This window comes from Bufo bufo, chromosome 2 (genome assembly GCF_905171765.1).
Source record: "Bufo bufo chromosome 2, aBufBuf1.1, whole genome shotgun sequence".
Taxonomy (NCBI): Eukaryota; Metazoa; Chordata; class Amphibia; order Anura; family Bufonidae; genus Bufo; species Bufo bufo.
The window spans coordinates 190,468,096-190,492,063 of NC_053390.1; the positions used below are offsets into that span (position 1 = coordinate 190,468,096).

Consider the following 23,968-nt stretch of genomic DNA (forward strand, 5'->3'; position numbering starts at 1 on the left):
CTGAATGCATTTTAAGACTGATCAGGATCCTGATCCGTCTTACAAATGCATTTCAAGAACGGATTCCTCTGTCCGTTTGTTATACGGACAAACGGATCTGTTACAATTTTTTTTCACATTTTTACCGGTCTGTGCATGTGCAGACCGGAAGGACGGATCCGGAATTCTGGTATTTTAAATGCCAGATCCGGCACTAATACATTCCTATGTAAAAAAAAATGACGGATCCGGCATTCAGGCATGTCTTCAGTTTTTTTGGTCCGGAGATAAAACCGTAGCATGCTGCGGTTTTATCTTTTGCCTGATCAGTCAAAAAGACTGAACTGAAGACATCCTGATGCATCCTGAACGGATTACTCTCCATTCAGAATGCATTAGGATAAAACTGATCAGTTTTTTTCTGGTATTGAGCCCCTAAGACGGAACTCAGTGCCGGAAAAGAAAAACGCTAGTGTGAAAGTACCCTAAGTGTGACTCAAAGGGGAAAGGAAATGTTCACTAATATTTTCTTAGGAATGGTTTCTCTTTTTCTTAAAAACACACTCCAGTCCTCCTTTTGATCTAAAAACATATAAGGGAAAACAATCTCCCAAATGTGAAGTAAAAGGGAATGTATTTTGGGGTTAGACAGAAGCTGCATGCAACTTAGTGATTTCATAAGAAACAAAACTGCATATGAGTTGCATGGAAAAGTTGACAAATTTCCCATCAAAATGAGAAATTTCTGTGGCAGTTGCACGCAATGTAACAGAACACATGTAATCACTGCAGCATCACTATTTTTTATGTGCTGCTTGGTGTGATTGTGTACATATTTAAGACTGACTTCTGTTGCTTTCTCTAAATGAGCTTTGTTCTGTTACTACATGGAAGCACAGAGCTTGATTCCATTACTGTCTCTATGCACAAATCTTGGTTCTGTTACCGTCTCTATGCACAAATCTTGGTTCTGTTACCGTTTCCAGGCACAGAGCTTGGTTCTGTTACCGTCTCTATGCACTGAGCTCGGTTCTGTTACTGTCTCTATGCACAAAGCTTGGTTCTGTTACTCTCTCTATGCACAGAGCTTGGTTCTGTTACTCTCTCTATGCACAGAGCTTAGTTCTGTTACTCTCTCTATGCACAGAGCTTGGTTCTGTTACCGTCTCTATGCACACAGCTTGGTTCTGTTACCGTCTCTATGCACACAGCTTGGTTCTGTTACCGTCTCTATGCACAGAGCTTGGTTCTGTTACTCTCTCTATGCACTGAGCTTGGTTCTGTTACTCTCTCTATGCACACAGCTTGGTTCTGTTACCGTCTCTATGCACACAGCTTGGTTCTGTTACCGTCTCTATGCACACAGCTTGGTTCTGTTACCGTCTCTATGCACACAGCTTGGTTCTGTTACCGTCTCTATGCACACAGCTTGGTTCTGTTACCGTCTCTATGCACACAGCTTGGTTCTGTTACCGTCTCTATGCACAGAGCTTGGTTCTGTTACTCTCTCTATGCACTGAGCTCTATTCTGTTACTGTCTCTATGCACAGAGATTGGTTCTGTTACCGTCTCTATGCACAGAGCTTGGTTCTGTTACCGTCTCTAGGCACAGAGCTTGGTTCTGTTACTGTCTCTATGCACAGAGCTCTGTTCTGTTACTGTCTCTATGCACAAATCTTGGTTCTGTTACCGTCTCTATGCACAGAGCTTGGTTCTGTTACCGTCTCTATGCACAGAGCTCTGTTCTGTTACTGTTTCTATGCACAAATCTTGGTTCTGTTACTCTCTCTATGCACAGAGCATGGTTCTGTTACTGTCTCTATGAACAGAGCTTGATTCTGTTACTGTCTCTATGCAAAGAGCTTGCTTTTGTTACCGTATCTTTGCAGAGAGCTCGGTTCTGTTACTGTATCTATACATGCAGCTTGGTTCTGTTACTGTCTCTATGCACAGAGCTTCGTTCTGTTACTGTATCTATATACAGTTGCAAGAAAAAGGATGTGAACCCTTTGGAATGATATGGATTTCTGCACAAATTGATCATAAAATGTGATCTGATCTTCATCTAAGTCACAACAATAGACAATCACAGTCTGCTTAAACTAATAACACACAAAGGATTTAATGTTACCATGTTTTTATTGAACACACCATGTAAACATTCACAGTGCAGGTGGAAAAAGTATGTGAACCCTTGGATTTAATAACTGGTTGAACCTCCTTTGGCAGCAATAACTTCAACCAAACGGTTCCTGTAGTTGCAGATCAGACGTGCACAACGGTCAGGAGTAATTCTTGACCATTCCTCTTTACAGAACTGTTTCAGTTCAGCAATATTCTTGGGATGTCTAGTGTGAATCGCTTTCTTGAGGTCATGCCACAGCATCTTAATCGGGTTGAGGTCAGGACTTTGACTGGGCCACTCCAGAAGGCATATTTTCATCTGTTTAAGCCATTCTCTTGTTGATTTACTTCTATGCTTTGGGTCGTTGTCTTGTTGCAACACCCATCTTCTGTTGAGCTTCAGCTGGTGGACAGATGGCCTTAAGTTCTCCTGAAAAATGTATTGATAAACTTGGGAATTCATTTTTCCTTCGATGATAGCAATCCGTCCAGTCCCTGACGCAGCAAAGCAGCCCCAAACCATGATGCCCCCACCACCATACTTCACAGTTGGGATGAGGTTTTGATGTTGGTGTGCTGTGCCTCTTTTTCTCCACACAGTGTTGTGTGTTTCTTCCAAACAACTCAACTTTGGTTTCATCTGTCCACAGAATATTTTGCCAGTACTTCTGTGGAACATCCAGGTGCTCTTGTGCAAACTGTAAACGTGCAGCAATGTTTTTTTTGGACCACAGTGGCTTCCTCTGTGGTATCCTCCCATGAAATCCATTATTTTTTAGTGTTTTGCATATTGTAGATTCACTAACAGGGATGTTAGCATATGCCAGAGACTTTTGTAAGTCTTTAGCTGACACTCTAGGATTCTTCTTTATTAGTGTTGAGCGCGAATATTCGAATAGCGAATTTTTTTTGCGAATATCGGCACTTCGCTAATTTGCGAATATTTTGAATATAGCACTATAAATTCGCTATTTCCAATATTCTTTTATTTTTTATTTTTATTGTTCTATTTTTTTCTTTCCCACTTCCCAAAAGTAGTTCTTACCTGTCCTGAGGATTCCTGGCTTCCTGGCTGCTCCAGTCAGTGCCCGTTGCCGCTTCTGCCGACTTCCGTGCTCATGGAGCGTCCCCATCACCATGGGAACGCCTCCATACTAGAATGTACTGTCGGATGTGAGAATTAAGTTGAAATCGCAATGCGATTACTTCAAGTTATATTAATTGAATTGCGATTTCAACTTTAGCACTGCTATACCATATTCGTTAACTTTGTTAATTCTAGCAAGCTGACCCATTAGAAACAGCTCTAAGTTGAAATCGCAATTCGATTAATATAACTTGAAGTAATCGAATTGCGATTTCAACTTAGCACTGCTATGTTCCATATTCGTTAACTTCGTTAATTCTAGCACGCAGACCAATTAGAAACACAGCTCTAAGTTGAAATCGCAATTCGATTAATATAACTTGAAGTAATCGCATTGCGATTTCAACTTAGAGCTGTGTTTACTATGGTTGGCTTGGTAGAATTAGCGAAGATGACGAATATGACGAATGTATTCGTCATATTCCTCAAAACGAAGATAACGAAGTATTCTCCATCTTCGTTTTAACTCCATATTCGTCAACTTCGCTAATTCTAGCAATCAAATACGAAAGTTGACTATAGAGACATGCAATTATTTTACTATGCGATTATATTACTTTGCTTTTTTTAAATAAATAGAATAATTATAATAATTATCAAGTATTATAATTATTTTATTTATAAAAAAAAGCAAAGTAATATTATCGCATAGCGAATTAAAAACTTAGCTGTCTCTAGTCAACTTTCCTATTTGATTGCTAGAATTAGCGAAGTTGACGAATATGGAGCTAAAACAAAGATGGAGAATACTTCGTTATCTTCGTTTTGAGGAATATGACGAATACATTCATATTCGTCATCTTCGCTAATTCTAGATATCAAACCAATAGGAAAGTTACCTTAAGCTAAAATCGCAATACGCGAGTATTTAAATCGCATATTAATCGCGATAACTAGAATAATGACGAATATTCGATTTCGATGAATATTCAAGCGAATATTCGCGAATTTCGTCGAAATCTAATATGGCACCTCCCGCTCATCATTATTCTTCATCTCATTGAGCAGTCTGCGCTGTGCTCTAGCAGTCATCTTTACAGGAGGGCCACTCCTAGGGAGAGTAACAGCAGTGCTGAACTTTCTCCATTTATAGACAATTTGTCTTACTGTGGACTCATGAACAGCAAGGCTTTTGGAGATACTTTTATAACCCTTTCCAGCCTTACGCAAGTCAACAATTCTTAATCGTAGGTCTTCTGAGAGCTCTTTTGTGCGAGGCATCATTCACATCAGGCAATGCTTCTTGTGATAAGCAAACCCAGAACTGGTGTGTGTTTTTTATAGGGCAGGGCAGCTGTAACCAACACCTCCAATCTCATCTCATAGATTGGACTCCAGTTGGCTGACACCTCACTCCAATTAGCTCTTAGAGATGTCATTAGTCTAGGGGTTCACATACTTTTTCCACCTGCACTGTGAATATTTACATGGTGTGTTATTATAAAAACATGGTAACACTTAATTCTTTGTGTGTTATTAGTTTAAGCAGACTGTGATTGTCTATTGTTGTGACTTAAATGAAGATCAGATCACATTTTATGACCAATTTGTGCAGAAATCCATATAATTACATACTTTTTCTTGCAACTGTATGCAGCTTGGTTCTGTTAGTGTCTATATACACAGAGCTTGGTTCTGTTACTGTCTCTATTCACAGAGCTTGGTTCTGTTTTTGTACCTAGGCACAGAGCTTGGTTCTGTTATCGTATGTATGCACAGAGCTTGGTTCTGGTATCATATCTACAGTCAGGTCCATAAATATTGGGACATCGACACAATTCTAACATTTTTGGCTCTATACACCACCACAATGGATTTGAAATGTAACGAACAAGATGTGCTTTAACTGCAGACTGTCAACTTTAATTTGAGGGTATCTACATCCAAATCAGGTGAACAGTGTAGGAATTACAACAGTTTGCATATGTGTCTCCCACTTGTTAAGGGATCAAAAGTAATGGGACAGAATAATAATCATAAATCAAACTTTCACTTTTAATACTAGGTTGCAAATCCTTTGCAGTCAATTACAGCCTGAAGTCTGGAACGCATAGACATCACCAGACGTTGGTTTTCATCCCTGGTGATGCTCCGCCAGGCCTCTACTGCAACTGTCTTCAGTTCCTGCTTGTTCTTGGGGAATTTTCCCTTCAGTTTTGTCTTCAGCAAGTGAAATGCATGCTTAATCGGCTTCAGGTCAGGTGATTGACTTGGCCATTGCATAACATTCCACTTATTTCCCTTAAAAAACTCTTTGGTTGCTTTTGCAGTATGCTTTGGGTCATTGTCCATCTGTATTGTGAAGCGCCCTCCAATGAGTTCTAAAGCATTTGGCTGAATATGAGCAGATAATATTGTCCGAAACACTTCAGAATTCATCCTGCTGCTTTTGTCAGCAGTCACATCATCAATAAATACAAGAGAACCAGTTCAATTGGCAGTCATACATGCCCACGCCATGACACTACCACCACCATGCTTCACTGATGAGGTGGTATGCTTAGGATCATGAGCAGTTCCTTTCCTTCTCCATACTCTTCTCTTCCCATCACTCTGGTACAAGTTGAACTTGGTCTCATCTGTCCATAGGATGTTGTTCCAGAACTGTGAAGGCTTTTTTAGATGTCATTTAGCAAACTCTAATCTGGCCTTCATGTTTTTGAGGCTCACCAATGGTTTACATCTTGTGGTGAACCCTCTGTATTCACTCTGGTGAAGTCTTCTCTTGATTGTTGACTTTGACACACATAAACCTACCTCCTGGAGAGTGTTCTTGATCTGGCCAACTGTTGTGAAGGATGTTTTCTTCACCAGGGAAAGAATTCTTCGGTCATCCACCACAGTTGTTTTCCATGGTCTTCCGGGTCTTTTGGTGTTGCTTTTGGTTGCTGAGCTCACCGGTGCGTTACTTCTTTTTAAGAATGTTCCAAATAGTTGTTTTGGCCACGCCTAATGTTTTTACGATCTCTCTGATGGGTTTGTTTTGTTTTTTTCAGCCTAATCATGGCTTGCTTCACTGATAGTGACAGCTCTTTGGATCTCATCTTGAGAGTTGACAGCAACAGATTTCAAATGCAAATAGCACACTTGAAATGAACTCTGGACCTTTTATCTGCTCATTGTAATTGGGATAATGAGGGAATAACACACACCTGGCCATAGAACAGCTGAGAAGCCAATTGTCCCATTAATTTTGGTCCCTTAACAAGCGGGAGGCACATATGCAAACTGTTGTAATTCCTAAACCGTTCACCTGATATGGATGTAAATACCCTCAAATTAAAGCTGACAGTCTGCAGTTAAAGCACATCTTGTTCATTTCATTTCAAATCCATTGTGGTGGTGTATAGAGCCAAAAATGTTAGAATTGTGTCGATGTCCCAATATTTATGGACCTTACTGTATACACACAGCTTGGTTCTGTTATCATATCTAGGCAAAAAGCTTGGTTCTGTTATCGTATCTATACACAGATCTTAGTTCTGTTACTGTATCTAGGCACAGAGCTTGGTTCTGTTATTGCATCTATGCACAGAGCTTGGTTCTGTTATTGTATCTAGGCACAAAGCTTGGTTCTGTTATCGTATCTAGGCACATAGCTTCGTTCTGTTGTTGCATACAGATACAGAGCTTGGTTCTGCTATTGTATCTATGCACAGAGCTTGGTTCTGTTATCGTATCTAGGCACAAAGTTTGGTTCTGTTATCATATCTAGGCACAGAGCTTGGTTCTGTTATTGCATCTATGTACAGAGCTTGGTTCTGCTATTGTATCTATTCACAGAGCTTGGTTCTGTTATTGTATCTATGCACAGAGCTTGGTTCTGGTATCGTATCTATGCACAGAGCTTGGTACTGTTTTCATATCTAGGCACAGAGCTTGGTTCTGTTGACTTATCCAAGTACAAAGCTTAATTATGATGCCATCTGTTAGTGTATGATAGTTCTGAGCATGGTTCTGTTAGCATTTCTGAGTTTTCAGCACGGGTGCAATGCGTGAGATGAACACATTGCACCCGCGTGATAAAAACTGAACAACGGAATGCAATTGCAGTCAAAACTGACTGCAATTGGGTACCTACTCGCGCGGGTTTGCCGCAACGCATCCGGACCTTATCCGGACACGCTCGTGTGAAAGAGGCCTTAGTGCTCAGCTTGGTTAAGATATTGTATGTTAGTACTGAGCTTGGTTCTATTACTAGGTCTAAGTACTTGGCTCTTCTGCCATATCTATGTTTAAAGCTTATTTCTTTTACCATATCTGAGCATATCTTATTGCTGAGCTTAGTTCGGTTAGCATATCTAAGTAGCAGCTTAGGATAATATAGATAATATAGTGTATATATCATATGGATATGTTGCACGGCATTAACTTTAGTAAAATGTACTCCTTTCAAAGACAATAAGGGTCCATTCACACGTCCGTGTGTGTTTTGCGGATCCGTGGATCCGCAAAACTCGGACATCAGCTATGTGCATTCCGCATTTTGCGGACCGCACATCGCCGGCAATTAATAGAAAATGCCTATTCTTGTCCGCAATTGCGTGCTGCCCCATAGAAATGAATGGGTCCGCAATTCCGTTCCGCAAAATGCGGATGGACCCTAACTGTAACTCATGCAAAAAAAACAAGCCCTCATTCAGCTACACAGCTAGAAAAATAAGGTTATGGCTTTTGGAATACAAAGACAAAAATTACTCTTTCTCCACAAAACGTGCTTTTACAGTTCAAAATTTGTAAAATATGAAATAATCGATACAAATCTTTTTAATAATGTTATTTATACTGTTCATGCAATAAAAAAGCCATGTAATGAAAGCGGTTTTACTATTTAAAAAGTTATGTGTCCTGGAATTTGGAGTAAAATTAGTAATGAGCGGCAGGGGCAATATTTGAATTTGCGATATTTCGCAAATATTTCGTAGAATATTCGTCATATATTTGCAAATTCGAGAATTCGCTATGCTACATTTTTCAAGCTGGTATGTTTCCTGAGACTGGAGAAACAGTGTGCTCTCCGCATCTCTTCCGGCCCCATAGAGAATGAATGGGTCCGCACCCGTTCCCGATATTGCGGAACGCATGCGGACCCTTTTGCGGACGTGTGAATGGACTCTAACACCCTGTACTGGAACCTATCAGCTACACTATAGATCAATCTTACCTACACTATCTCCCCTCTAACTATCTGAATTATTTATATAAGTTAACTGTCTAATGTAATACAACAAAGCACAGATCACAGCAATGACACTGTTGTCTCTTTCATAACTGCAATAAACTTTAGAAAATAGCTGCTGGGGAGGTTCTTATATAGTAAGGGGTAGGCAACTTTTCTATTGGTTGCTAGGGATGTTGCTAAGCTGTGACAAAGCCTTCTCATTGGCCCACAAGCTAGAAGAAGAGAGGGATGATCACCTGATGTGTACTGTGTTAAAAAAACAAAAAATGAATATTTATCATTACGATTATATATCACTATATTAAAAATTTTCGCAAATTCTCGAAGTGCCGATATTCGCGATAAAAATTTGCTTTTTGAATATTCCGCTCAACACTATGTAAAATTGCTGTGTCATAAAGGCCTAACAATGAACTAGCAATATTTGCATGCAACTGTAGGGAGGGCCCCAAAAGTCACTTCCACTGGTGGGCCCTATGGTTCCCATTCCGACACTGGTCATATAGCAGTGGAATTGTGTTGGTGTAGTCCTGTAGTTGTAGTTTTAGTGTTATGTAGCTGTTACATTGCACTAATACAGAACTTAAGTGCCAGTTATGTGGTTGGTTTCAAGTCATGGCTTTCATCCTGGTGCCAATGTCAGTAATGCTATGACATCCATGATTTCATTAGTACACAACAGTATTTTTTTTGCCAACAGACAGTGAAGAGCCTGAGGGATTTGTGGTACTCACAAGCCGATACTTGGGTAGAGCACTGTAAAGCATGAAATATGACTGTGAACACAAAAACATCAAAGTAAAACAAGACAAACATCATCACCTTCACATGAAACTCCCATCACTCTTGCAAATCCACGTGGACAGGCTGGATCTATAATGAAGTAAATTACATGTGATGATTTTTAAGCTTCAATGCAATATTTTTCAGTTTGAAATAATGCTGAGATTATAAATGATGCTTTATGTTCATGTAAGCTACTATAAGATATTAAATTATTTTTAGCTATGTCTTCTGGTCCATAAAAAGATATAATATATAAAAACACTTATTTTTTACTTAATGAAGAGGGAAATATGGTATTATTATTATTATGTATATAATAGAAAGCGATGCTGGAGGATCATGCCCTTCAGCATTTCCTTTCTCTTGGTGGGCACAGCAGCTGGAGTATTCACACCAGCTGGGTCCTCACCTGCCTCCTGGTGATCTCCTCCTTAGGGCATGCACACTTCCCAGCTCTTAAAGAGGACCTGTAACATCTCCTGACATCTCTGTTTTAGTAACCTATTGCATTCCCCATGTAATAACAATTCTGGAGCATCTATTCTTATGACTCTTTGTTGTGCCATTACTTTATTATTCCTACTAGAAATTCAGAATTAATTGCTAGCAGTTTGCAATGAAAATCCAGTTGTGCATTACCAGTTGGGGGTGTGCCAGCCTGACACTGGCAGCGCCGATTGGATAGTGCCAGGTGCCAGACTGTGCAGGAACAGACTCCCAACTGGTAACACCCATCTGGACCTTCATTGCAAACTGCTAGTAATCAAATGATAACTTCTTCTGAACCTAGTCCATCGTCAAATACCCACACTCCATGCACTCAGAAGCACTACTCCACTATTGTATTAAGATGGCTGTACCATAGTTCAAATCAAGCACTTATTGCCTTTTGTGTCACCCCTATATTCTCATAGATTGTAAGCTCTTGCAAGCAGGGAGCTTAATACTCTTGTTTTAATGGTTAACTTGTTTTTTGCCATGTTATTTATGACTGTTTGTACTTGAACCTCCTGATTGTGTAGCGCTGTGGAATATATTGGCGCTATATAAATGTTATTATTATTATTATTATTATTATTATGTTTAGCAGGAATAATAAAGGAAAAACACATTATAAAGTCATAAGAATAGACTCCCCAGAATTGTTATTACAATATTTGCTAAAACAGCAGGTTAGGAAAGGTTACAAGTACTGTGTAGGGTCAAAACAGACATAGGTTAATCTTTCTTCATTCAATGGGAGCATTCCCTGAGGTATGTAGGGGGCATTCACCTATAGGAAGGAGCATGAGCAAAAGGTTCCTAGCGTGTCTAGTCCTGCAAAGGTGAGCTATTGTATTATTCTAATCTTCTGCACCCTACCTCTGCCGTTTAAGAGATTGACCATGTCCTCCCCCCTGCCTTATCCCCATATTGACCCTGTGCCAACAGTCCTTCCCACTGCCTTATCCCCATATTGACCCTGTGCCAACTGTCCCTCCCCCTGCCTTACCACTATATTAACCCTGTGCCTGTTTTCCGTATTGCATGAACTCTGCCAGTCCTGACCTCGCCTTGTCCACTGACCTTGCTATTGCCTGTCCCCTTGGTGCCATGCACCAGTGTTTCTTGACCCACCTGGGTCAGCAGCCTCTGGAAAAAAAACACTATGTACTCCTAGTACTCCTAGATGTAGTGAACTGGTGGCCCCTGCTGCAAAGTCCAGATTCCTGTAAGGGGATGAAAGGGGGAAAACCAGGGGTCCACCTTGACAATGCCCTTAGAAGCAGCCTCAACCTAAATCCATTCATTGGTCGACAGCTGCTGTGTTACATTGTTATTTAGTCCGAAATATATTAGGCATGATTTATCAAAGTCATTGGTTTTCATTTTCTTTCAGGAGCAGCACCACTATTGCCCGTGGGCTTTACTTGAATGAATCTGAGCAGACCAAACAGTCGACGGACAAGGCCTACACTACAAAAATTAGCCCCTTTTCTTGCTTTATATGTGCATCTTTATGTTACTAGTCTTAATCAATAATGTGACCCAGATTTAAGATATATATAGCTATAAACTAGAAAATACATACAAATATCCATAACATACCAAATTCACATTTTTCACAAGGACTTCCCCATGCAGCGCCCAGTGTTGCACAGCATTCTGACTTAAGAGTGGCTCCATTTATGTTGACCTCACAGCGATTATCTTGTACATTGAGCCAGCACGTTCCTTTCAAGCTGTCTGTAACAAATGAGATGTATTTTTGTATTAGTTAAACTTTGCTATAAGATTCTGGAAATACCTTAGGCACTGGTTTACTGAAGAGCATAGATAAAATTGGTTATAATGATCAATAAGTCAAACTGTTAGCTGGTGTCAAAATCTCTATCGTAATTTAGATGTATCTTATCCAGAAAGATTATTGCTTTTGGACTAAATATGTTAATAAATAATAAAAGTCTGGTTGTGAGTAAAAACTAAGATCAAGGACAACATCAGTTTGTATGTTCTCCCCGTGTTTGTGTGGGTTTCCTTCGGGTGCTCCGGTTTCCTTCCACACTCCAAAGACATATTGATCGGGAACTTAGTTTGTGAGCCCCACTGGAGACAGCAAATGATGACAATGTTTGTAAAGGGCTGCCGAATATGTCAGCGCTATATAATTGTGTAAAATAAATAAATCAAGAGATTCGTCCATTGGTTGAGGCTAGTTTCACACTAGCATTTACCATCTCCGGTAGGCTGTTCCCGCAGGGAGAAGCCTGCCTGAGATGTCTGGATCCAGATACTACCTGACACCCGTGGGCCCCATTGACTATAATGAGGATCGGCAGAGACCGGCAGTCAATGGGGCCAGACAGCAATGCAGTAGATTCAGGTAATGCCAGATCCAGACATCTCTGGCAGGCTGCTCCCTGCCGGAACAGCCTGCCAGATATGGTAAACGCTAGTGTGAAACTAGTCTAAGGCAGTGGTCTAAAACCTGGCCATCTCAAGCTTTTGGGAAACTACAACTCCCAGGTGGGAGAGCCACATGTTGGAGTAGGTACAGTCTGGGGCTTCTTGCCTAAACTGTCCATTAATCTGACTTTAAAGGGGTTGTGTCACTTCAGCAAATAGCATTTTTTATGTAGAGGAAGTTAATACAAGGCACTTCTTAATGTATTGTGATTGTCCATCTTGTCTTCTTTGCTTAATTCCTTTTTCAAACATATAAAAATCCCTCGTTTTCCGGGGTTACAACCACTGCTGCAGTGTAGCTATGAGGTGGCTGGGATGGGAGCTATTGTGCATGCATGCCTATACACACTTCCACGGTCCCAGCCACCAGAGAGGTGCACGCACGACCACTGCTGCTGGATTACAGGGTGGTCATATCCTCTAGAAATGAGCAGTGTATAATGTGATGGAAGAATGAATACAGACAGCAAAGGAGGCAATATGGATAATTAGTAAGTGGCTTGTATTAGCTTTCTCTACATGATCAATGTCATTTGCTGAAGTGAGACAACCTAAATATCTTCAAAATAAATGTTTTTTCCTTTAATTATACTATTACAGAAGGACCGGTGCCTGTGGCGACAAACGGTTTCTAGCAGGAAAAATCGAAATTGCTGGTGTGATTGTTGGCCACAAAGATTTGGTTGCACAACATACAGTACAAATGTTTGGATGAAAAAACAGACAATGTGGGAGTTAAAAGGCAGAAATGAGTAGATACTTTGGAAGGAGAAAACACACAGGATTATTTTCAAAGTGCATAGAGCACAACTACAAACTAACCACTATTTTAGGAATATGCCAACCATAATTTCAAACCAGAGCCAAACGTTCATTATTGTGGCATTAGGTTTTTCCCATTGCCTTTCAGTAAATAACAAATTTAAAGTGATGCAATGTGTTCTGATGCCATAATGTGCCAATCTGGGAGAATTGAGGCTGTCAGTTGGGGCACTGTGGGGTATTTTGGCTAGCTCTGGGGGTACATTATAGCTGGAACTATTTCGAGTCAAACTGTGTTTGAGTCTGTGTGAGAGGGTGGGGGATTGGTGGACACGCAATATATTAAAGTAAACTGGGTGGCACTCTATTTTGGCAGACTTTTGCTAGCACACTAGTAGACTTTTGCTAGCACACCACGACTGTGCAGACCCTAATTCTGAAGAAGAAACAGTTCATGTTATGCTACTGACAAAACACCTGCCTCTTCTTAAAATTCAATACGGTGTGCACATCATAAAAGTAGAGGACATATATTGTCACGTGATTGACCTTTTTCAAACGCTTACACATCTCAATGAAAACACATAAGGTGTTTTAACCACTGTAAACCTGTATTGTGATAATACACATCTTATGGACTTCCAATATAAATCATTCTGATTTTGGCAACAGACATTCAGTGTTAAAGGGGGTTTCCAGGAATAGAATATTCATGACCTATCCTCAGAATCATCAATATCAAATCGGTTGGGGGTCTGACCTGTAGCACCCCTAACAATCAGGTGGATGAAGAGGCTGCGGTGATCCGATGAGCATCTCAGCCTCTTCCTAGGACAATGATGTCACATTCATTGGTCACATAGCCTGAGTGCAGCTCAGTCCCATTCAACTGAATGGCTCTGGGTTGCAATACACTGTATGGGGCTTTGCTTGGCTCACCTGAGCAACTTCTTCAAACAGCTGATTGGCAGGGATGCTCGGTGTCAGACCTTCACTGTTCAGATATAGATCACCTGTCCTGAAGATAAGTCATCAACATGCTACTCTACTCCCAGCAAACCGCCTTAAGTATAACATGGTTTACACTACTATCATTTTCATATTTTTGTTGTATCTTCTCTTAAGCGCAGCTGAAATATAAAATATTCACTTAATATACAGTAGGATGACCTACCTATGCAGATGAGGCCAGTGGAATCCAGCTTACTTCCAGGAGAACAGTCACAGTGAAATGAGCCAAGAATATTTCTACATGCCCCATTAACACATGGACTCTTTTCACATTCATTAATGTCTGGAAGCATACAAAATACTTTTGGTTAGATTGGGATTATGTAAGAAAGTAAAGTCTAAAATGAATAAATGAAAATGTCAATATATATCCTCCCCTGTTTTAGGTATCCTAAAAATCTTACTATAATAAGTTTGAGTATAGTCTTATATGACTTGGCAGCAATGTGTATTTTTCCATAATCTCAACTAATTGTCCCAGAGAACTTTTCCTGTTCAGAATTTACATTCAATAGAGCAGCAAGTTTTGCATTCTAACAGATGCCTGTTTTTATTCCTGGTGGGTCAAGGATTGCATCATCTTAAAGGAACACTCTGGTCAGTGACATACATCATGGAAAAGGGGTCCCATAGTAAAGATTTATTTGGGCCTCTCGTTAATGATAGGATTTGCTTCTAAGACAGAAAGACCTGGTGTTTATTCCCCCCCCCCCCCCCCCCCAATTCCTTTCAATAACCCTTAGGCCAATTCCCTATCTCCTAGTTTGCTTGCAATGGAGTTTCTTAGAGTAACGTTTATCTCTACCCAAAGGTAAAAGGTATGGGACAAAAATGCATTGGCCCCATAGCTGTGACATGGGCTTCTCTAGAGTATATGCACACAGATTACACAAGGATTCTCACTTTGGTGGTATTTAAATCTATGTGTCCCCATCATTGCCTGCACTAGGTTCAACACAGTGTGCCCGTTATCCATGATGTGTTCCTTTAAATACAGATCTAGATAGATTAGCAAAACCAAGCTATTGCATGGTATTTACTGTGACCACTGTGGTTTTCCCATCACACTAATGTAAGTCAGAGGTCAACAATGGTCTTCTAAGTATCAGCGTAATATGAGAATAATGAACTCTGTATCTCTTTTTTTCCACAGAATGTGTAACCATATATTCCTCACTGACTTCTTAGCTTATTTGTAAAACTTTAAAAATAGAGGTGTCGCCCAGGATTAGAAAAATATGGACATATCAAAAGTGTTGATGGGTGGAGGCCTGAGCTATGAGACCCCACCATTTGCTAGAATGAGAGGAGAGAAGCTCTTGCTTAGCGTGCTGTCTCTCCTTACTACACCAGATGAGAGTGAGATGGGCCCATAGACTTTCTATTTAGTCAGTCTTCCTTTTCTCTCCTTGTTCTAGAGATCGGTGGGGGGAGCCTCAGCACTCAGACCCCTGACGATCATAACTTTTGAGATGTCTGTAAGCTTTCTGAAATCTCAGTGACCCTTTAAGGGGGTTGTCCAAACTTAGGAAAGAGAGGGGCTCACGAAGGGATGCTGTAAAATAATAAAATAAGCAATTGCAGGGATGCATGACAAGGATAGAAGCAGATGCAAGAATGGAATTGGTGCAAACATGCATCTATGTCTGTATTTCATAGGCAGAGCAATCTACAGTGATTATCTGTAAACCAATAATTACCTTCACAAGTATCAGTATCAGACCTGAATAAATACCCCTTGGGACATGAGCAGGTGTAACTTCCTGGTGTATTTCGGCAGAGACCATTGTCACACAGCAGTCTATTTACTAAGCATTCATCGATGTCTGGAAAACAAAACACTCTGTTTTTAAACATCACAGCAATACCATTTTGTGCAAGGGAAATTTACAGAATAGGTAGTTCTAGGCTAATCAGTGTCTCTGAAAGGGGTTCCCAAGTGTAGCCAGATTAGGTTTCAGCTCCTCTAACTTCTTGGCTATTGCAAGGTAAATGCCTTCCATTCTAGCTCAAAGAGGGCATCGCAAGTGAGGAACTACCTTCTACACCAAGCATCCTCAAACTGCGGCCCTCCAGCTGTTGTAAAACTACAACTCCCAGAATGCCCTGATGTAGGCTGATACCTGCAGGCTGTTCGGGTTGGCTGAGAGTTGTAGTTTTGCAACAGCTGGAGGGCCGCAGTGGGCATTTACATAGAGGACATTCATCCTTGCAGTTGGACCGATCAGAAAATAATTGCAAATGTTAGTTATATGCCATCATTTGCCAAGAGGGAAATACAATCATAATAAACTCATAAATAAATGTATCAAGAAATAATTCACACACAATTTGAAATTTACAACAGAGCCTCAAAAAAGCTCTGCAAAACCTGAACAGATATAAAGAAATGTCTGGAGAACATATGTTTGCTTGCATTACCACACGCAATGTTTGGAATTAACAGAAACCACAATTAATGATCTTTCCTTTTATTTACCTCAAAAAGCTCATTCGGGACAAAAGGCTATAAAATGATTTGTCAACAACATAAACTTAGGTGTCAGGTTGCATTATCTGCATTATCTGTTCCTTTGCATGCAGTTTTTTTTATTGCATACTGTGTCTGTATTATCACAATACAATATAACTCAACCTGAAGAAGATATATTTTCACATTCGCATAAAGGTTTCACACTACAACAATAATTAATAGATAACTCTAAATGAATGAAAAAACACAGCTTTGCTAAAACTCTCTGTCCAAATAGTTCACATAGTCTTGGTCCTTCATCGTTACACTTGAATGTAATATCTTCATGACCTTCCTTATAGCTCCATGCATACACTGATATAGTAAGATCTCAGAGTGGTAAGAAATGGAAAACTCAAGTGAAGCCAGACGGAAGCGAAGTTCAGGGGAGGCCGGCATGAGGGGTTTTGTAGAGCGAGGGCTAGGGTTAGGTTAGGGTTAATGAATGCGGATGTGAGGCGGGGAGTGGTCTGAGAAGGGGCGGGGGTCCGAGTTTTTAAATGAGAGTGGGAGCGGGAAAACAGGCGCCATTTTGGGGATAAGCAGGAGCCAGCATCTAGCCAGCATCGCGTCCAGCCATGTCGCAAGCAGTGGAGGCGATGCTGCGGCGGTTGAGGGAAGCGGCAGACTCCAGAGGCCCCGGGTGGTTGGAGCAGCAGGTGACTACCATGTTAGGGGGGGCGGAGGTGGGTACAGCTAGCCCCACTCCACCAGCAAGACGCCCCGAGTTACCCCCCCGGGTCCGGCGCCGTGTCAGTAGCCCCTCAGGGGACCCTTCACGCCGGGAGGTTCCCAGCCTTACCTCTCCTTCTGCCTCCCGGCATGGGAGGAATCCACGTATCCGGCGGGACCCAGCGGCGGCAGGGGGGGTCTCTTCCCAGCCCACAGCAGCGGCAGCCAGGGAGTCAGGACCGGGTTCTGTGGGATCCCCCTCCATCAGAGCGAGGAGTAGGCCTGCTCTGTGTGGGAGTAGTGGCAGCAGCAGAGACGACAGTGGGGCTGTGCAGGCATGTAGCAGTGCCCAGCGCAGGCCTTCACAGGATGGGCCCCTAGTAGTGGCAAACCTGGCTGTGTCTGGCGGAGCCAGGAGTGGGCACAGACCTCGCCAAGGACAGCATCATCTAGCGGAGGAGGACGAGGTTGCTCAGGCGGGGACCCAGTACCTGGGCAGGCCTCTTGGGCGTGAAGATGCGGTGGTGGAGTGGCACGAGGCTGCGCATGTCGGAGGAAGGGATGTGCGCAGGCCTCTTTTGGAGGACGGACGGCTTGCGGCTGGTCCCTACGGCCTAGACGTGAGGGAGCTTTCCAGAGTCTTGTTCAACGTGCCCAGCGTGGCCGCAGCTGGGGCGCCGTCTGCGTCTGAAGCAAGTGACCAAGAGAGGACTGTACTGATTGATCCAGAAGCTGTGCGACAGGAATCAGGACCTTCGGCTGCTGGGTTCACAGCGCCCGGGCAGCTAGGTGAGACATCCATGGGATCGCTGTTATCTATACTTCAAGGGTCAGGCAGTTTGGGTGGGAGCAATAGTACCATTATTGGGGGTTTGGGACGCTTGCTATGTGGCCTAGCTGGGGTCAGTCCGGATGGGGGGGTTAGGTGCGGCCCCCTTACAGGCATGAGGATTGGGGACAGGGGGTAGTAATGTGCCCACACCCGCTAGCGGAGGGGTGGCGGGGTCAGTGTCAGTACAAACGCAGGCGGGGGGAAGGGGGGGGCGAGGAAAGGTCCAGGTTAGATGATGCTGCAAAAGGGGAAGTGTATGTGTGTTTTGAGGGTCCCCTGGGAGCACACTTGAAGCCTGATGTGTGAGAAAAGATTTGGCGGGGAGAATATATAGAAATTTTTTCTCTCCTTCCGTTAGAACGCTTTAATCTGGATGTAGTAAAAAAGGATGGGGTTAGGAAGGAGGAAGATGACAAGCGTCGTTTTTTCGGCTTATCCGCGGACGTTTGGTAATTGGCTGCAGGCCTTTGCCATTCTAGCAAGTGTGATTGGGGAAAAGTATCCCGATTGCTGTTCGGCGCTTTTTTGTTACCTGGACGCAATTGGGGAAGCTTATCGGGTGTACGGGGGCTCTGGGTGGTTACGATATGATGAACAATTCCGTCAAAGAAAAACGGTCCGCCCTACCATGAGATGGGACCATAAGGATATAGCCTTATGGATGAGAGTTACAGCCCCTGGAAGGACTGGTCAGTCCTTTCGGAGTGAGTCGGGGGGGGGGGGGGGCGGCCCAGTCCACGGGGAACGCGCCAGCCGGTAAGGGGTTCTGTTTCCTTTTTAATGAAGGAGGTTGCAAGTTTGGACAAAAATGTAAATTTAGGCATGAGTGTTCCGAATGTGGGGGCGGCCATGGGGCCAACAGCTGTTTTAGAGGTGGTAGACAAAGAGGGGGGGATGGGTTTGCAAAAGGGGCGGACTCCAGTGCAAGTGGAAAGGATGGGGGATTATCTAAGTAGATATCCTAACCAAAAAGTGGCAGAATTTTTACGTTTGGGTTTTACGTTAGGATTTCATATCCCCTCTCATCCGTTGCCGGTGGTGGAGACGCGGAAGAATTTGCGCTCGGCATTAGAATTTCCGGGAATCGTGTCGGAGAAGTTAGCAAAAGAGGTTTCTTTGGGAAGGATGGATGGCCCGTTTTTTACGCCGCCCATGAGTAATTTGCGTATCTCCCCTCTGGGTTTGGTTCCCAAAAAGGACCCGAATAAATTCCGGCTTATACATCATTTATCCTTCCCAAAGGGTGCGTCGGTCAACGAGGGCATAGACCCTGAGCTTTGTTTGGTGTTTTATGCTTCCTTTGACGCGGCTGTCGAGTGGGTGAGAGAGTTAGGACCGGGTACCCTATTTGCAAAATCTGACATCGAGTCGGCATTCCGCCTATTACCGATTCACCCGGATAGTTTGTATTTACTGGGTTGCTTTTGGAATGATGGCTATTTTGTGGATAGGTGTTTGCCGATGGGCTGTTCAGTGTCTTGTGCCTATTTTGAGCGTTTTAGTTCATTTTTGGAGTGGGTGGTTGTTAAAGAGTCGGGTAGTTCATCTATTATTCCCTACCTAGACGATTTTCTGTGTTTAGGGCCGGGAGGATCTAGAGTTTGTTCCTTGTTGTTATCTACGTTGCAGTCAGTTTTTGAGTTATTTGGGGTTCCATTGGCAGTTGACAAAACAGTGGGGCCAACAACGGAGTTAAGTTTTCTGGGGATAAGTCATTGATACCATGCGAATGGAGTGTAGATTGCCAGAGGACAAGGTGTTGGATTTGAGGGCAGGGGGGGCGGCCGCATTGAGGACGAAAAAGATTCGCCTGCGGGACTTACAGTCCTTGCTGGGCAAATTGAATTTTGCCTGTCGTATTCTCCCTATGGGCGGCATTTTTAGTAGGAGGTTGGCTTCCGCGACCGGGGTATTGTGGCTCCGCATGATTTTATCAGGCTGGGTCGGGAACTGAAAGGGGATCTAATAGTGTGGGATTCGTTTCTGCAGCTTTTTAACGGCAGGGCGTTAGTTATGAGTGGGGTTGTTGATAGTTTTGATTTTGATTTGTTTACAGATGTTGCGGGTGGGGTTGGTTTTGGGGTGTACTGTAATGTACAGTGGTGTGCGGCTTGGTGGCCAGAATCCTGGGTGCTAAATGGCTGGGTTAAAAATGTGGCGTTATTGGAACTCTTTCCAATTGTGCTGGCGGTCACGCTTTGGGGGGAAAAGTTTAGGGACCGGAAAGTTAGGTTTCATTGTGGCAACCTAGGTGTAGTGCAAGCGATCAATGGCTTGACTGCCTCTTCCCCCCCGGTGATTTGTTTATTACAGCGGTTGGTCCTTATGTGTCTGTCTCTTAATGCTTGGGTGGTGGTGGTGGTGCACGTGGCAGGGTCTTCTAATAGCATCGCTGATGCACTTTCTCGTTTGCAGTGGGAGCGGTTTCGCCAGTTGGCCCCAGAGGCGAGTCCAGACGGGTTGTTGTGTCCAGAGTCGCTGTGGGAGATCTTGGAGGTACAGTAGGGGATCTGTTGCAGGCATCATTGAGTGAAGGCACGTGGAGAGCATATGATAAGGCCTGGCGTACTTGGAAACGCTGGTGTTATGACCTGGGGGTCGATGTGATAGGTGGGGAAATCCCGCTATTGTTGTTCATTGGCCATGTGAAGGAACAGGGATGGTCGGTCACGCAGATGAACAGCTGCATGGCTGGGCTGGCCTTTGGGTTCAAGTTGCGGAATTCCCGACATCACTAAGTCCTTTTTGGTGCGTTAGGTGTTAAAGGGGCATAGGAGATTTCGGCGGGTAAGGGACCCTCGACTTCCAGTGCCTTTTTCTCTGTTGCTCAAGTTGGGGGAGCAAGCGGCCTTGGTCTGACATTCGGTTTGGGAATTGAGGTTGTTCAGATTATCGTTTTCTCTGGCCTTTTTCAGGGTGTTTCTTTTGGGAGAGTTATTGTGTAGAAGTGTGAGTCGTGCGGGGGGATTGAGCGGGGAGGACGTAATTTTGTATGCCGACAGATTGGTGGTTTTTCTTTGTTTTTCTAAGACGAATCGGGAGGGAAAAGGTCACTATATAACGTTGTTTGAGGTACCGGGTTGTTTGTTGTGTCCAGTCAAGTGTTTGCGGGAGTTTCAGGAGGGGTCCGAGGTTGGTGCCGGCCCGCTTCTCAGGCATGCAGATGGGTCCTTTCTGTCAAGGTTTCAATTCCTGGCGGTATTTAAGAAGTGTTTGCATAACCTGGGAATGGATTCTGGTAACTTCACGGGTCATTCCTTCAGGATTGGGGCCGCCATGGAGGCTGCTCGGCTGGGCATGCGAGAGAAGGTGATAAAGCACATTGGGAGGTGTGAGTCAGAGCGCTTTCGGTTATATGTGCGGTTAGGGGCGGTTTGAGGGTGCGGGATTGTTTCTAATCATTGTTTTGGTTTTGTTGGCTTGCAGGTGACGCCCCGCTGTTAGTGTGGACTTTGGGACACTCATTCGTTTTTTGGGGGGCCTTGCGGGCTGATGTTCAGCAAAACGGGCGACAGTTGGGGTTTGACCGCGATGTGGCAGTGGTGAGGTGGATCGGGCGTCGAGGTATGTTGTGGGGTAGTGTCCAGCAGGAGGTACATCGTCATGCCAAGTTGGATAGGGCCCCTGATGTGCTAGTGTTGCACGTGGGGGGTAATGACCTAGGTGTTCGTCCCTGCAGGGAATTGATTCGGGACATCAGGTTAAATTTTTTACGTTTGTGGTCACTTTTCCTGTCCATGGTCACTGTGTGGTCAGACATTGTGCCGAGGAAGTCCTGGAGGGAGGCTAGATCTGTGGATAAGTTGAATAAGGCCAGGATCAAGTTAAATAGGGTGATTGGGAGATTTTGTGCCAAGCATGGGGCAGTGTCGGTGTGGCATCCGGAGTTGGAATCGGTTACCGGGGGTTTCTGGAGAGAGGATGGGGTCCACTTTAATGCAGTGGGCATTGATCTGTGGTCGCTGGATTTGCAAGGGGGAGTGGAAAGAGCTTTCCGTGTGTGGCAGAATGCGCGAGCTTGAGGATTGGAGTCAAGCTGCGTGTTGTTGGCAGGGGGAGGTCATAGAAGCTGTGGCTACTGGATGGTACAGGTGAATGAGAGGGCCTCAATGGTGGGGCTGGACTCTCAGAGTTGGGGCACCTGGTTGGCTTGGTGTGGCGTCCATCAGTTGGTGTCCCCGAGCTTGTGGTACGCGGCTGGGGGTAAGATGGAATTGCCATGGTGGTTTTGGTCGGTTAAGATGCATTTAGGCGGCTTCTACGACCTCCCTCGTCAGTCCTAAGTCAAATGGTTATGTCATTATTATTATTATAATTATTTATGTTGTTTATGTTATTTATGTTATTTAATAAAACGGCTGCTGTGGCCGATTTAATCCGAACAGTGGCTATGCGTGGTTATTTGGGATGGAGAGAGGGTTGGATGGGTTAATTTAACGGGTTGTAGAGGGCCCGAGCTTAGCCAATAACCCTACTCATGGCCAGCAAGAGAGATCAGAAGGAAATGCTGCCCATGCTTATTTTTACCATGGCTGTTCAGGACAGATGACAAAATATAAATGTATTGGCAGGTACAAGGACAGACAAGAATATCACATAAGTATCAAAAATGGGGATTCATTTAAAGGGTTCAGAAAATGTTTGATATGTCATAGCGACATATCAAAGGTCTTGATCAGTGGAGGTTTGAGTGCTGAAACCCCCCCAAAAGATCACTAGAACGAGGAGTGAGAAGTACCTACATATCACGCACTCTCTAAACCCTGCTGGAAACAAAATCAGGATGGGACCATGGACATTTCATTGAGTCTGTCTTGGTTCCTTGTTCTAGTGATCAGTGGGGTCTCAGCACTCAGACCCCCACTGATTTGACATACAGTATCAAAAGTTTTCTGAAAACTGAATCATCCACAATAAACCAAATATTCAAATGTGAACCAATGAGCTAAACATGTGCTAACTCAATGAGATCCCACCTCTCATCTTTACCTAGCCAGCTCAAGACTGAGACATTTACCACCCCTTTCTGGCCAGGGACATTTTCTGTTTATTTTAGTACATGTGTCCTTGAAAACCATAACTTTTTATTTTATTTTATTTATTTTATGAACGTGCCGTGTTTGGATGTCCGCAAATTGCGGATCCACAAAACATGGTTGCCGCCGTGTGCCTTCCGCAACTTGCGGAACGGAACAGATGGCCCATTATAGAAATGCCTTATCTTGTCCACAACACGGACAAGAATAGGACATGATCTATAATTTTTGCGGGGCCACGGAATGGAGCAACGGATGCGGACAGCAGACGGAGTGCTGTCCATATCTTTTGCGGCCACATTGATGCGGCTTGGATGCGGAAACAAACCATTGCAAAAGGCCTTATGTAAGTAATTTGTGTGTTTTTTTGTAATACATGGAGCTTTATTTTTGTATTTTTTGTTTTATTTTTATAAAATATAATTTTTTTTATATTTTTTAAATAGAACGAAATGCAACTGAAATATACAGTACAGACCAAAAGTTTGGACACACCTTCTCATTCAAAGAGTTTTCTTTATTTCCATGACTATGAAAATTGTAGATTCACACTGAAGGCATCAAAACTATGAATTAACACATGTGGAATTATATACATAACAAACATGTGTGAAACAACTGAAAATATGTCATATTCTAGGTTCTTCAAAGTAGCCACCTTTTGCTTTGATTACTGCTTTGCACACTCTTGGCATTCTCTTGATGAGCTTCAAGAGGTAGTCCCCTGAAATGGTTTTCACTTCACAGGTGTGCCCTGTCAGGTTTAATAAGTGGGATTTCTTGCCTTATAAATGGGGTTGGGACCATCAGTGGTGTTGAGGAGAAGTCAGGTGGATACACAGCTGATAGTCCTACTGAATAGACTGTTAGAATTTGTATTATGGCAAGAAAAAAGAAGCTAAGTAAAGACAAAAGAGTGGCCATCATTACTTTAAGAAATGAAGGTCAGTCAGTCAGCCGAAAAATTGGGAAAACGTTG

The 23,968-nt window shown here is 43.1% G+C and overlaps 1 protein-coding gene across 1 annotated transcript in view; it reads right to left on the bottom strand.

Moving 5' to 3' along the window:
- Positions 1–23,968, bottom strand: part of FBN2 (fibrillin 2) — a 372,340-nt gene that overhangs the window by 110,733 nt on the left and 237,639 nt on the right. The window contains exons 19-22 of the mRNA XM_040415981.1: positions 15,638–15,763; positions 14,101–14,220; positions 11,307–11,444; positions 9,255–9,305 (exon numbers count right to left, since the gene is read on the bottom strand). Of these exons, the coding sequence (XP_040271915.1) occupies positions 9,255–9,305; positions 11,307–11,444; positions 14,101–14,220; positions 15,638–15,763 (435 nt within the window). The remainder of the gene's footprint in view (positions 1–9,254; positions 9,306–11,306; positions 11,445–14,100; positions 14,221–15,637; positions 15,764–23,968) is intronic.